Genomic DNA, 15,001 nt, shown 5'->3' on the forward strand with positions numbered 1-15,001 from the left:
CCTGTCATACCCACAAGGGCATCACCGAATAGGAGGAGCAGATGAGGAGCCTGTACATCCCTGTCTCCTCTCTGGGCTGAGTCTGAAAGGAGAAGCATGGGTCCTGCTATTGCCACCCTGAGTCTCCTCTCATGGGTTTTTTCAGGAAAGCTAGAACAAATAGAGCAGCCCTCTGAGGGCGTCCTTGAGATCCAAACATGCTATACAATGAGGATGTGAATTCTTAGCCAAGATCCATAGACCGCACAAACACATGCAAGGGGGAGCATCTTTCCACCCGAGCGCTCTGCCTTTCTAGCTGCGGCCATGACTCTCTTCACCCTCTTCGTAAGGTAAACTCTCACTGTGACGTGTAGTTTTACCCCCTGGAGCAGTGGTTCGCAGAGTAATTTTATTTTAATAAACTCCTTTTTCCCTGTATCCAAAACAAACTAAATCGTATTCGATCTGAAAACAGGTTGTTTTGCCATGATTGCAACATCACCAGCTGGCTTCGTCAGTAAACAGTTGAAAGTAAATCCAATAATGCATCAGTTGAGTACAGCTTTCACAATCTTCATGGGGAAGAAAGCGAAAATGAGGCAGCAGTGGGCTGCAATGGGTCATATACCAGGGAGGCAAAACTTCTTGATTGCTGCAGCGATTGGTCTGTCAGTCTGACAGACGTGGTGTAATTGAAGCTTATGCAGTCGGTCACGTCTGAGGTGTTCCCATAGGGAGATACTGAATGGATGTTAGAAAAAGAACATCACTAAAGTTAATTTTTGAGCTCATGTTAAAGAGTCTTTGGCTACTGTTTTAGCAAGCCTAATAAGCCTTGCCAGGTCCCTTTTGTGGGTTTCAATTCCTCTTTTGACAACAGTTGCTTAAAGTCTGTAGGCATCTAACATTCAAAAGGGTTTCAGAGAAAAACTCATCACCTACACAGAGATTAGTCATGGAGTCAACCTCCTTATCTTCTCCTTTATATTGAAAGTATTGTTGAGGACTTTACCCTCTCAAATGTCTCTGTCTCTATCTGTTTATCTCTTTTTTTCCAAATGCTGTTATCCAGTTTTCATTGCACACATGACAAAGACTGGTAAACCATCATTACTCTACTGCACCTCTACACCATACTACTTATAGACTTTGATTTAGATTGGCATTATCACAGACTGAAATAACATTTTATTTAATTCGATGCGAGATGTCAGGGCCTTTGAGATTGGCATTTTCTGACTGGCAGCCACATAAAATTGATTCCCCCTTAAGCCTCCATCCTTCCGGTTTTCACATCAATCCCTACGCAAACTTCTTCCTCTGTTTGACATTTGTGATGCAAGAATATATTTTCTCATTAAATAAATGATACTTCATTGTCAGTTTTGCAGAAATGTAGAAACCTACAGACTGACATGCACTTCTGGAGTCAATAAGATTTGAAAACATTAAATTGATCAAAAGTGGCAGAAATGTCATATCTTTACTATATCAAATAACTGCAGTAATTTTGAACTTTCTATTTAGCAAAGAATCCAGAAAAAAAAAATACCATGAAATGCACAAATATTAATCAGCACACCAACACTGATAATAATTAGAAATGTTTCTTGAGCAGCAAATCAGCATATTAGAATGATTTCTGAAGAATCATGTGACAGTGGAGACTGGAGTAATGGCTGCTAATTAATTTTGCTCTTAAAATATAAAACAGTTGTTTTAAATTCCAATAATATTTTACAAGATTACTCTTTTACTGTATTTTTGATCAAATAAATGTAGCTTTGATGAACAGGATTTTAGTGTGGACGGGGCTACCTACTGCAGTGCTGCAAAAATGACCAAAATGACTGACAATATGTCATAGTTAGTTAGCCAAATGTTTTAGGTTAACATTAAAAACATAGCTTTCATTGCCTTGTTGTGTCTTGTCTGGCTAGGTCACAGTGTCATATTGTAATTTCATACCCAGTTATAAAGTTAGGATGTGCCGGAGGTGTGTGCCTTATATAGATTTAACTATGCTAATTGGAGTAGAAAATGTTACTTCCGGCCATTGCTGCACTCAAATGTTCCTACTTACCATAATCATGCATTGTCTGTAGACTGGGAATGGAGCATGACGGTCAGGGCAACCGATGCGGTGACGAAACAGCCATGGGAAGTGTCATGGCCCCTCTGGTGCAAGCAGCCTTCCACCGCTACCACTGGTCGATGTGCAGTGGACAAGAGCTAAAGAGATACATTAAGTGAGTTCACACTTCTGTCTTCTCATACCTCACTATGTTTCATCTAAAAAAACTGTAAGTCCTTGAAATTAGAAATGTGTCTCCTCACAGGTATTCCTACTGTATGTTGTATATTGCTCATGGGTTACTTATTAGCGTAAATATTGCCCATTGTTTTGACTGGAGCGCTGCTTTGTTTGGTGTCACCTTAGGGTCAGTTGACTGTTTGTTTACCTGAATTAGTCACCAAATGGTCCCTTGCTGTGAGAGAGTAGAAGGGTTAGATCAAAGGGCTTTAATTTAACTGGTCAGTGGGTTGTTGCGATATCTTTCAGTTTACAGGCAATGTGACCAACGAGGATTAATTCTAATGCAAGCCATAATTGCTGCTTTAGCCATGATGATGGTATTTGCTCCATTGCTCCAACAGCATATTAACTAAATTGTGCAATGGTTTTGTTTTTATAAGAAGCACTTTACAAATGTGTTTGAGCTCTTTTTAATTTCTGTTTTGAGTCTGAACCACCTTTGAAGTCATAGCCAAAAGATTTTGAAATAATATGGCATATTTGAACAGAACAGGGATCTCTATGATGGATTCATCTGCATAGATACTTTGCTGAAAAACAAATCACATGCAGACACACAAATGGACATTCACGGTTTGTTTCACAGACCGATGTGCTGTGTTCTGCACCTGGGACACTTTGAAGTCATTGTTTATATGATAAATAATGTGAAAAGGCACTCTTTTTTCTTTAAAGAGATGCTACACATAATAATGCAATTTTTGCATCATTTACTCACCCTCATGTCATTTCAAACCTGTTTGGCTTTCCTTCTTCAGTGGAACACACACACACACACACACACACACACACACACACACACACACACACACACACACAACACACACACACACACACACACACACACACAAAAAAAAACAAACAAACAAAAAAACACACAAAAAACATCATTTGAAAAGTTTCTAAGGGTGTATTCACACCAGGAGAGTCCGCTAGTTCACTTGCTTTGGTCCAGACCAAATACAATGTTGATTTTTTTTTTTGTTTGTTTGGTGCGGTTCGCTTTCACACTGCCCTTTTTGCAAGTGAACCAGAAATTGTAAACAAAACCACATGTGTGCTTAGGTCATCCATTCATTGGACAGAAATTCTCAAGCAGGGAAAAGCAGGAAGTTCAAAAACAGGCTAATTATGGAGATTTTTCACTATGCAATTGTCATTATTTTACTGATTTTCTGTTATAAGCTAAAAACAATATGAAGATGCACATCAGATGAGACAATGTCATCTATATGATGTTGTAAGAAAGATTTTGCGAAGATGAAGAAGTGCTACAAGACGGTTCCGGCAAAGAGAGCATGCTCTTATGTGCGCCTACCATGGCATACTGACAATGGCACTATCCAGAAGACGGATTAGATATAAAGAAAGCGAAAGTGAAACTTAAAAAAACAGCATGCATAGGAAAGCGGTTGCAGGCTTTCGCAAGTGTCAGCTAACTGCCCGTAAACACCACCTCCACCCCACCTCAACGTGATTTGTGGCCCCTAGAAATTTAAATTGTTCATACAATTACTATTACTGCTATTATTACTTCTCCAGAAGCTGTGATATATAGGAATCTGCCCAAATGTCAGTGAGGCAGTGTGTCTCTTTGGAGCTCCAGGTCGAACTACGACTAATTTTTCAATGGCTAGCAAATGTAGCGAACACAACACTTTCCCACAAGGCAACACCAACTACGGGAGCCTGTTAACTCAAAAGGCGCAGTGCTTTCTGCAATTGGGTCAGATCTAGGTCGGATCATATTCACACCTTAAACTAACTGTACCAGAGTTAGTTTGGAACCGAACCGAGACTACCTCTTCAGCTGGGTCTCGGTTCGATTGTTTGGTGCGCACCCTATAAATATTGGAATACACCCTAAAATAAAAGAAAATGGGGTTCAGAGCTGTTTTGGACCCACTGACTATCAGTATATGGACCAAACATATGAAACAAAATCAGCTTAACTATACCTTTAAGAAAAGACAAGCATAAAAATATGAATTAAAAAAGAAAAAAAAAACCTTTAATTAATGAGTTGGTGTTATCCAACTGCAAACGGAGGCTTGTAATATACAGTATGTTATATTCTAGGCTATGGGATTTGGGCTGATTTTCTGTAATAAACCTCTCAATATGAGGTCATTTATTCATTTGAGCCCTCATTGATTCACTCAATCAATTTAGAAGACATCTAGTGCCACTTAAGGATTTTTTAATTTGTATACTGCTCCATGTTCAGGGTTAATCCTGTTATGTTCAAGGGCTGATGGGATGTAAATTACCCATGAATCTTGGCAACTTACTGCAGCTAATACAAGTGAGATGTTGAGTAGGTCTCTATGACAGGAAGAGCCTTTTCGACATTGCCTATTGAGTTTAAAGTGGTCACTATTCTTGGTAGCCTTTGAGCAGTATCCAGTAATGATTTTTCCATTTATACCAAGAAAATTTTAGAAGTTAAATGGGGCATGCACCTGCATTTACCAGTACATTTTGTTTGTACTCTTTTTTTTTTTTTTTTTTACTCACAACTCAACTCTTGCCTAAACTTTAACCTGAACAGTGCTCATAAAGACATCCTGATGATTAAGAACAGACTCAGATTTATTTCTAATAATAAAAGACATTTTCACTGGATACAGTATGCTTGAGAAGCTCATTGTCGGCCTCAGCTTAATTAGCCAGTGGGAGAAGAAGATTGATAACACTTCATATGAAGCCTAGGTTTATAATACTTTATAAGGGTATTCTTAAGGCATTATAATGAATGCATAATGCATTATAAAAAAAAATTATAATATGTTATATCAACTCATGAATAATCATAACAACAATTATAATACATCATAATACTTATGTATTTGTGGTTATAAGTTTGACTATGATTATTTATAACACCCAATGAACACCATATTAAATCTACTTAATTTACAGTATAATGGACTGTATCATATCTTGACATTGTTTATTTAAAGATCTGCACAGTATCTTACTACAGCTTGTGAGTGGTTAGATGTTGAGTTTTATTTGTTTCCTGTAGAGCTTATGTTAATTAATTGATGTGAGCATAATACTCCACCTGAAAAAAAATGCAATGTGTAATATTGTTACATTTTATTTTGAGTGTCCCCTTAATCAATCGACTATAAGAAACTTTGTAACTACATGCCAACAAACTCTCATTAGAGTATTAGTATGCTCAAGAATGGTAGAATCTAGTATGTAGAATAAGTTGACGTACTTGCAAAGACACTTGTAGTCAGTTTATCTGTTGGTTGACCATCAAAATAAAGTGTTAGCATATATGTACATTAGCAGACAAACAAATACTCTAATGACCACTAGTTGACATGTAGTTGCAGAGTTCCCTTTCAGTCGGTCACTCTCGACGCCACGTCGGTGACCGACGAAAATGGGATATCGCTTCGATAGACCAATCTACTTTGAGTGTAAACTAAACGAGCCAATGCACATTGGCATGCAATTATTGCATCCAGCTGCCGCTGATCACAGCGTGAGTATAATAAGGCAGCAGGTGCAATGCATACCAGCTACGAGTTCAAAACGCTCTCGGAAGCTTCGTGTGTTGGCGAGACGGCGCTTCAGCGGTGGTCGTTCCAGCGTCGAGTGGATTGCACACTTCAGGCTGCACTACCCTCTGTCGTGTTGCAAGCGGCCAATTCCCCTGTGCGCCTCAGCACTAAAAGAGCATTTCCTAAAGAGCAAATTTCTCTAAAAGAGCTTTATGGGTGCGTCTTTGTAAAGACGACGGATCGTCCTTATAAGGATGCCGTTTCACCCGTGCGTTTCACGGTGCGGTCATTACCTGGCAACGGGTGATGGTCACGATTGCTGCCTCACGTGTCTGGGCAAACACGCTGAGGTAGCTTTCGTGGATGAGTCATCTTCTCTCTGCGGGAAGATGATCATCTCGGAGCTGCGAACCAGGCTCTGCTTCCTTCAAAAAAGGGGGCGGAGTCCCGTTGCCGCTGCCGCGATTTGGGGCTCGTTCTGGCGGCCGACAGACGAAAACCATTTCCAGCAGTAGCACGGGCGGTTTGAGGATTATAGTGGTGGCAAACCCCGCAGGGAACCAACCCTCTGGGGACCATCACTCCTCTTGCATCTCCGATCCAGAGGAGTAACCCACGGAACGCGCTGGGCCCTCTTCAAAGAGCGTACCAGTGGTATCCAGTGGGCCTCCCCCTGACCAGATGTCGATCTCAGCATCGGAGGGAGAGCTGTCAGATGAAGATTCAGCTGTGCTGCTGCCCTCTGGGACGGTGGCGGAGCCTGAATTGGATCCGGAGATGACAGCTATGCTTTCCCGGGCCGCCGAGAGGGTAGGGCTCGAGTGGAAATCTCCACCGCGTCCCGAGCCCTCGAGGCAGGATGATTGGTTTCTCAAGGTGGCGCGCGCTGGTTTTCAGCACCCCACCCTGGTGCCTTTCTTCCCGGAAGTGCATGACGAGCTCACCAGGTCGTGGATGGCACCTTTTACTGCCAGAAACTGGCTGGTGGGTTCCTCCTCCCTCACCACCCTCGATGGCAGTGCAGCGAAGGGGTATTCGGTGATTCCCCCAGTGGAGCGGGCGGTAGCGATGCAAGTGTGTCCTAAGTCTGCCTCCTGCTGGCGGGGAGACCCGGTGCTTCCTTCCCGGGCCTATAGGCATTCGTTTGGTCTAACCGGCGGTGCCTATATGGCTTGCGGGGAAGCTGCTTCTGCCTTACACGCTGTGGCGTTACTGCAGGTGCACCAGGCCAAGGCACTGAAGCACCTGCACGAGGGTGGTTACGATCCAGAAGTTCTGAAAACTCAGAACCGCCACTCGCCTCGCGCTCCGAGCGACGAAGGTCACCGTGCATTCTATGGGTCGTGCGATGTCCACGCTTGTGGTCCAGGAGCGCCATCTCTGGCTGAGTCTGGTTGAAATGAAGGACGCCAACAAAGATCAGTTCCTTAATGCCTGTGTCCCAGACCGGCCTCTTCGGTGACCTGGTCGAAAACCTGGCCCAGCAGTTCTTGGGTGCACGGGAGCAGACTGAGGCGGTCCAACCTTCTGCCCGGCGGGCAGCTGCTGCCTCCACCCGTCCGCCGGTTGCAGCGCCCCAGCCTGCTCGTCGCCGAGGGCGGCCCCCTGCGTCCTCCCCGCTCCCGCGCCGCATCCGCAGCAGCCTCCAGCAAGTGGCGCCATAGAGCTGGGCATAGCCAGGCCGCCCCACCCGTCCTGGCCCCCGTCAAACCTGGCGGTGAGCGGAAGAGCAAGAGGCCCCGGGACAGGTGGCCCAGAGAGAGGTAGCCGCTTTCTGGGGGATGGTGAAAGCACCTCTCCCTCCCCTGGAAGAGGGCCAGGGGAGAATCTGGAAATCTCGACGACGAGAGAGCGGTTTTTCTCTGTCTCTGGGTCCCAGGAGGGCACGGAGAGTTTGCGGACGGCCAAACACAACGGACCTCAATCATCCTCCTCCTTCGCCAGATGGCAGCAGCGGGCGGTTCGAGAGCGTCAACAAAGGCCCCACTCACGCACCCTCTGCCAACCCGTGGAACCAGGTGAGCCCTGCACCCCACACTCGCACCACACTCAGGCCTGCTCACAAGCCGCCTGAGATGGGTCCCTGTGTTCCACCTCGCTGCCCCACTGCGGGTACGGCTGTGGTTCCGCTGGTCCCGCTTGTACGGTTTCTAAGCGCCTGGTTAGCGCTACCCAGCCCGTCTCGCTGGCTCCTGCGGACCATCAGCCTCGGCTATGCGATTCAGTTCACCCGGCGTCCCACCAAGTTCAGCGGTATCCGCTTCACTACAGTGAAAGCGTCCGATGCCCCTGTTCTGCGGGAAGAGATCGCAGTCTTACTGGCGAAAGACGCGATAGAGCCGGTCCCTCCAGCCGATATGAGGACGGGGTTTTATAGTCCCTATAGTCCTGTCTCCCCGTGTCTTCACGAAAGTCACGGAGGCGGCTCTTGTTCCCCTCAGAGAGCAGGGTGTTCGTATTCTCAACTATCTAGACGATTGGCTGATACTAGCACAATCTCGGGATCAGTTGTGCGAACACAGGGACCTGGTGCTCCGGCACCTCAGCCTGTTGGGCCTTCGGGTCAACTGGGAAAAGAGAAAACTCTTGCCAACGCAGAGGATCTCTTTTCTCAGTATGGAGTTGGATTCGGTCGAACAGACAGCACGCCTCACAGCAGAGGAACGTGCGCGGTCGGTGCTAGCCTGCTTGAATACATTCAAGAGCAGGACAGCGGTCCCACTGAAACTCTTTCAGAGGCTCCTGGGGCATATGGCGGACGCAGCGGCACTTACACCGCTCGGCCTGTTACATATGAGACCGCTCCAGCACTGGCTTTATGGCCGAGTCCCGAGGTGGGCGTGGAAGCGCGGCACTCACCGGGTCCAAGTTACACCGGCCTGTCGCCAAACCCTCACCCCGTGGTCAGATCTTGCGTTTCTCAGGGCAGGGGTGCCCCTAGAGCAGATCTCCAGGCATGCTGTGGTTTACACGGATGCCTCCATCACCGGCTGGGGGGCCACGTACAACGGGCATGCAGTCTCAGGGGTTTGGACGGGCCAGCAGCTGCAGTGGCACATCAATTGCCTAGAGTTGTTAGCAATGCGCTTTACCTTGAACCATCTCAAAGGGCGCTTACGAGGCAAGCATGTGCTGCTCCGAATGGATAACACAACGACCATTGTGTACATCATCCGACAAGGTGGTCTGCGCTTCCGTCACATATTGCAACTCACCCGCCACCTCCTCCTTTGAAGTCGGAAGGTTCTGAGGTCACTTTGTGCTGTTCACATTCCAGGCCTGCTCAACCGTACAGCCGACGAGCTGTCTCGAGCAATGCTCCCAGGAGAATGGCGACTCCATCCCCTGACGGTCCAGCTGATTTGGAGACGGTTCGGAGCCGCTCAGGTAGACCTGTTTGCTTCTCCAGAGACCGCTCACTGCCAGTTGTTCTACTCCCTGACCGAGGGAACTCTCGGCAGGGATGCACTGGCACACAGCTGGCCGCGGGGCCTACGCAATTATGAGTTTCCCCCAGTGAGCCTTCTTGCACAGACACTGTGCAAAGTCCGGGAGGACGAGGAGCAAGTCTTGCTAGTGGCGCCGTATTGGCCCACGCGGACCTGGTTCCCCGAACTAGTGCTCCTCGTGACAGCCCCTCCTTGGCCGATTCCTCTGAGGAAGGATCTACTGACTCAGAGACGGGGCACCATTTGGCACCCGCGTCCAGACCTTTGGAAACTCCATGTGTGGTCCCTGGACGAGACGCGGAGGTTCTAGGTGACCTGCCCCAGGAGGTAGTGAACACCATCACTTCGGCAAGAGCACCGTCTACGAGACACGCTTACGCCTTGAAGTGGAACCTGTTCGTCGAGTGCTGTTCTTCTCGCCGAGAAGACCCCCGAAGATGCCCGATTGCGGTTGTGCTTTCCTTTCTGCAGCAAGGGCTGGAGCGAAGGCTGTCTCCCTCCACCCTCAAAGTCCAGGTTGCCGCTATTGCTGCGTACCATGACCCCGTGAATGGGAAGTCTTTAGGTAAGCATGACCTCGTCATCAGGTTCCTTAGAGGGGCCAGGAGGTTAAATCCTTCCCGGCCCCCCCCATACCCACTTGCCACCGTACTCTGGTGCTGAAATCACTACAGCAGGGCCCATTCGAGCCCTTGCATTCAGTTGAAAACTCTGCTCCTGCTTGCACTGGCCTCCATCAAGAGGGTAGAGGACCTGCATGCATTTTCGGTCGACGATTCGTGCCTAGAGTTTGGGCCGGCTGACTCCCAGGTAATCCCGAGGCCCCGGCCCGGCTACGTGCCCAAAGTTCCCACTACTCCCTTCAAATACCAAGTGGTGAACCTGCAAGCGCTGCCCCTAGAGGAGGCAGACCCAGCCCTGGCTTTGCTCTGTCCCGTCCGAGCATTGAGATGCTACGTAGACCGGACACAAAGCTTCAGGACCTCAGACCAGCTCTTTGTCTGTTACGGAGGCCGGCAGAAGGGGAATGCCGTCTCTAAGCAGAGGATGGCCCGCTGGATTGTGGATGCCATAGCCCTGGCTTATCAGGCACAGGGTGTGCCCTGCCCGTTCAGGTTGCGAGCTCACTCAACAAGAAGTGTTGCATCCTCCTGGGCGCTGGCTCGTGGCGCCTCGCTGACAGATATTTGTAGAGCTGCGGGCTGGGCGACCCCTAACACGTTCGCTAGGTTCTATAGCCTTCGTGTAGAGCCGGTATCCTCCTGTGTTCTCACCTCAAACGGGTAGTGGCACCGAGAGGCCCAGGTTAGTGTCGGCTTGCTAAAACCGCTCCAGAGTGTCCGTACTGTAGACCCTGTTGAGATCCTCCATCACCCTAGGCAGCTGGAGGCGGCGGAACGTCCGGTGCCAGGCCTTCATGATGAATCCGTTAGAACCATGGAAGGCTGGGTTCCAAATTGAGACCTAAGCGGTACTCGTATGCGTATAGTCCACGGTATAGCCTTAGAGCCCGTGTTTTCCCGGCAGACTTCTGCCTTTCCAGGAGGGTTTGAATCACCTCAAATTTCTCCATATACACCTAAACGGATGCTATATGTGTATTTGCTCCCGAGACCTCCTTCGGGAAGGATGGAGCCTCCGCAGCGTCCCTGTTCCAAGTGGAACGAGTACGTTTTCCCAGTGTTATCCAGTCTCACCCAGTGAGGTAGTGCTTTGACAATGGTGAGTGGAGCTACTTGTCCGAGCCCCGGCCTACACCTAATAGGGGCGCAGGCGGCTCGCACAGGGCACTGGAAGGGGCAGCACCCATGGCGCTTTGGTAGGGATCCCATTTTCGTCGGTCACCGACGTGGCGTCGAGAGTGACCGACTGAAAGGGAACGTCTCGGTTACGTATGGTATCCCTCGTTCCCTGAAGGAGGGAACGGAGACGACACGTCCCGTCGCCATGGTTGCTGTACCACCGCTGAGCCGCCGGGTCTCCGGCTCGGCTCCTCAGCGAAAACCTGGTATGCATTGCACCTGCTGCCTTATTATACTCACGCTGTGTGCATTGGCTCGTTTAGTTTACACTCGAAGTAGATTGGTCTATCGAAGCGATATCCCATTTTCGTCGGTCACCGACGTGGCTTCTCCATTCCCTCCTTCAGGGAACGAGGGTTACCATACGTAACCGAGACGTTACTTATCTACAGCCGTTTAAAGGGTACCATCAAAATAATCAAACTAATATTACAATAAAAATAGTTCAAAGCAAATGTGTCATATTACACATTCATCTGATCTGATATCTGATCTTTTGGCTGTTTGAGAGAAATGTTATTGTTGTTATTATTATTATTATTATTATTATTATTATTATTATTATTATTATTACTACTACTACTATTTATAAGTGGTCTTTGACCACTTTAAGTAAAGTAGCATAAGAAAAATGGAAAGATATAAGACTTTATAACTATGAGAAATATAATCCATTGTAAAAGTGGATGCAACATGTTCATTGTGTTATAAATCATCATTCCCTTAAAAGCTATAACCACAAATAAGTTAATATTATAATATATTAAAATGATATAATACAACATATTATAAGTTTTTTTTATAATTCATTATGCATTCATCATAATGCCTTAAGAATACCCTTATAATGTATTATAAATACAGGCTTCATAGAAAGTGTTACCAGAAAATCTCTAAGGAGACTTTTGAAGTTCGAAATTTCTTCATGGGTTGAAAGTTTGAAAGCACTTTCTCTGCATGTCCTGACCTCACTCAGCACTTCAGGATTTTGAACATTTACTGTAAATTATCTATTGCATGGATATTAGGAAGTGTGATTGATTCAGTTCTTTAAGGGGTTCAGTATGAGACTTTTAGTGATATGAATCATATGAATCATCTAGAATGTACAAGGCTTATTTTACACCATATGTCCACTTTAGGCTTACCATTTGATACAGACTTTAGAAGTGGCTTCCAAAGTATATGGGTTCTTTAATTAAACCATTTATTAGGTTAACTTAAACACCTGTTGTAACTTTGTTTGTTTTTCACAGTTCATATGACTGCCTGCTGGACGATCCCTTCAAACATGACTGGCCACAGCTCCCTGAACTACCCGGCATCAATTACTCCATGGATGAGCAGTGTCGCTTTGATTTTGGAGTTGGATACAAAATCTGTACTTCAGTGAGTATAGCTAGAGGCTATATTCTCCCTTGACAGATCTGATAAATCTCAGTCATTAAACCAAGCACCAAAATGTTATTTATTTTTGTCTTTTTTGTATTTTAATGAATGCCTCGTTCAGAGGTAATTTAGCTGGAAGTGCTTCAGATATATATATTTTTATATTTCAATGCCAGGCTTCATTTATGAATGAGAACATTTAAAGAAAGACATGAGTCTGTTATAATATTTCTGTTTCAAAGCTAAATATGTTCTTTTATTTTCTGTTAACCCCCCAAACCCTCCAAGTCCAAAACACTTTTCAAGTGTAAAATGAATAGGTGCTGCAAAGTCCCAATCACATGTACAGTGTGTCAAAGAAAAGACCCTCACACCTGGTTTATGGCCTGACACCGAGAACCAGCAGATGGCAAGATGTTTGGCATTCTGTCATCAAAGGCTGTAACACTAGTAAACAAGAACAGCATGCTGTGATCCTTCCTCCCTGCCCCATCTGTGCCAAGCTGTGCACCACAGCCCAACAAAAACTCACACACCCATGAAACCTTCTATGACCCACTAATCATGCTTTAAACAGTTGGTTCTCTGAAGACATGATAATAGTGGCCCAACTGTCAGTCTCACTAGAAACAGTTAGACTGTAATGGGCTTGTAAACAAAATATTTGTTAGAAACTATTTGTTGCTTCTACCATCTGCAGAGTGACATTTTAATTAGCTCTCTGATGAGTTTATTGTACAAAAAAGGTAAGGTGCAAAAAAGCTTACTTATGACATTTAAAATAAAAAAAGTCAGCAAAAAGGATAAAGAAACATGAAACATTAATTATTCACAATAAAAAAGTCAATAACTTGCATTTAGAAAATAGATTGGGTGATTTGCATTTAATATCAGCTTTAATAACATGACAGAAGAATATCCATTAAACATAAAATTACTCAAGAACAATTTTTGAAGGGGATACAAATAATACAGCTAAAATTGTACTTGTTAGGATATGTATACACAGAGGAAAGCCTTACCACTAATAGTGTAGCAGGGAGACCGAGCCAAATTAGACAACTTCAAGCTGTTGTGGTCACGCTGCAACAGTTGTCATGTCCATTGTAGACATTACTATCTGTCAAGCAGGTAACGTTATTATTACTAGCATAGTGGACTCATCACAAAATACATTGGCATCATCTGTATTAAAGAGACAATAATCACTTCATCCTATGTTTAAGTGAATAAAATAGCCTTGACAGCCTTACTTACTGGAGTTCCACAACTAATGACTTTGTTCTCTCTCACCGGATTTGTGTGTTTAGGTGATGTAAAAGAGGAAAGCAGGCATTTGTACCAAAGCACTGTGAGGCAGGGGAAGGGGAGACTCAAAATGTTTCAGGGGGACAAGCTTCAGATGGGGAAACCCCCTGGGGTTTTAGCATATGCACCTGGTGTAGACATAGTGTCAGGTGGCATGCAATGACTGACTCTGAAATATTGATGTGTACTTGTTCGTCCCTTCAGACTGAACATATATGCTCTTGTTAAGGAATCTCACTTGGCTCAAATGGCAACATCGTATGATAGGAACATACTCAATGTGTCATTTCCAGTAAACAAAATTCTCTTTTTCCATTCTCAGATTAATTTCCTGAGTGTCTAGCAGTAACACTATAGCTCCAGAGTGCCACTGGCAGCCTCAAGAGGGAAAATCATTTTTTTTTTTTTTTCAAATCTCAAGCACGTTCCTAAGAGGAAAAGGATTGTCAGGGCTTATCTCTGGTGCTATTATAGCTTGACCAAAAGAGTTTAAAAAAAAATAAAACATTTGTCTCACCATTTAATTCTCTTGAACACTCTCTCTTAAAATGCCAAGCAACCAACCATGGACTGCTTTTCTCCTTCTTCAGTTTCGAACATTTGATCCATGCAAGCAGCTATGGTGCAGTCATCCAGATAACCCTTACTTCTGCAAGACCAAAAAAGGGCCTCCACTGGACGGGACTGAATGTGCACCTGGCAAGGTAATTTAATGTGTCCACATTTTGCTAGGCCTACTTTGTCCTGTTGTTCCCAATTTGATTCTGTCTCACTCCTTCCCATCGTAGTGGTGCTACAAAGGTCACTGCATGTGGAAGAATGCCAACCAAGTAAAGCAAGATGGAGCCTGGAGTACCTGGAGAAAGTATGGCTCCTGCTCTCGCTCCTGCGGGACGGGCGTCCGCTTCAGAACCCGCCAGTGCAACAACCCTGTGTATGTTATCTACTGTACTCACAGTCATAATTGCAAATTAAGATCACTTTCACCCTAGTATACTTTCCATAATCAGATTAAGTCATCATATGGATGGTTGCAGTTTCTTTGAAATAAAAAGTACAGTCTAGAATAAAGCATACAGGCAGCAGGGGTGAAAATGATTGACTTTACCCAATGAGACGAAAGGTCAATCACAACCATAGCATTCCTCTGATATAAAGGTTAGTTTGTCCTTTATATCAGTATTATTCTAATAACTTCAAACCACATAGCCTCTGCATTGGGCCTGCTCATTT

At 45.3% G+C, this 15,001-nt stretch overlaps 1 protein-coding gene across 1 annotated transcript in view; it reads left to right on the forward strand.

Annotated features, from left to right (window-relative positions):
• adamts3 (ADAM metallopeptidase with thrombospondin type 1 motif, 3) overlaps positions 1 to 15,001 on the forward strand; it is a 98,406-nt gene that overhangs the window by 46,130 nt on the left and 37,275 nt on the right. Inside the window, 4 exon segments of the mRNA XM_042724600.1 lie at positions 2,088 to 2,231; positions 12,328 to 12,460; positions 14,359 to 14,472; positions 14,557 to 14,702. Coding sequence (XP_042580534.1) covers positions 2,088 to 2,231; positions 12,328 to 12,460; positions 14,359 to 14,472; positions 14,557 to 14,702 — 537 coding nt within the window.

Source organism: Cyprinus carpio, chromosome B5 (genome assembly GCF_018340385.1).
Source record: "Cyprinus carpio isolate SPL01 chromosome B5, ASM1834038v1, whole genome shotgun sequence".
In the NCBI taxonomy this organism is placed as follows: domain Eukaryota; kingdom Metazoa; phylum Chordata; class Actinopteri; order Cypriniformes; family Cyprinidae; genus Cyprinus; species Cyprinus carpio.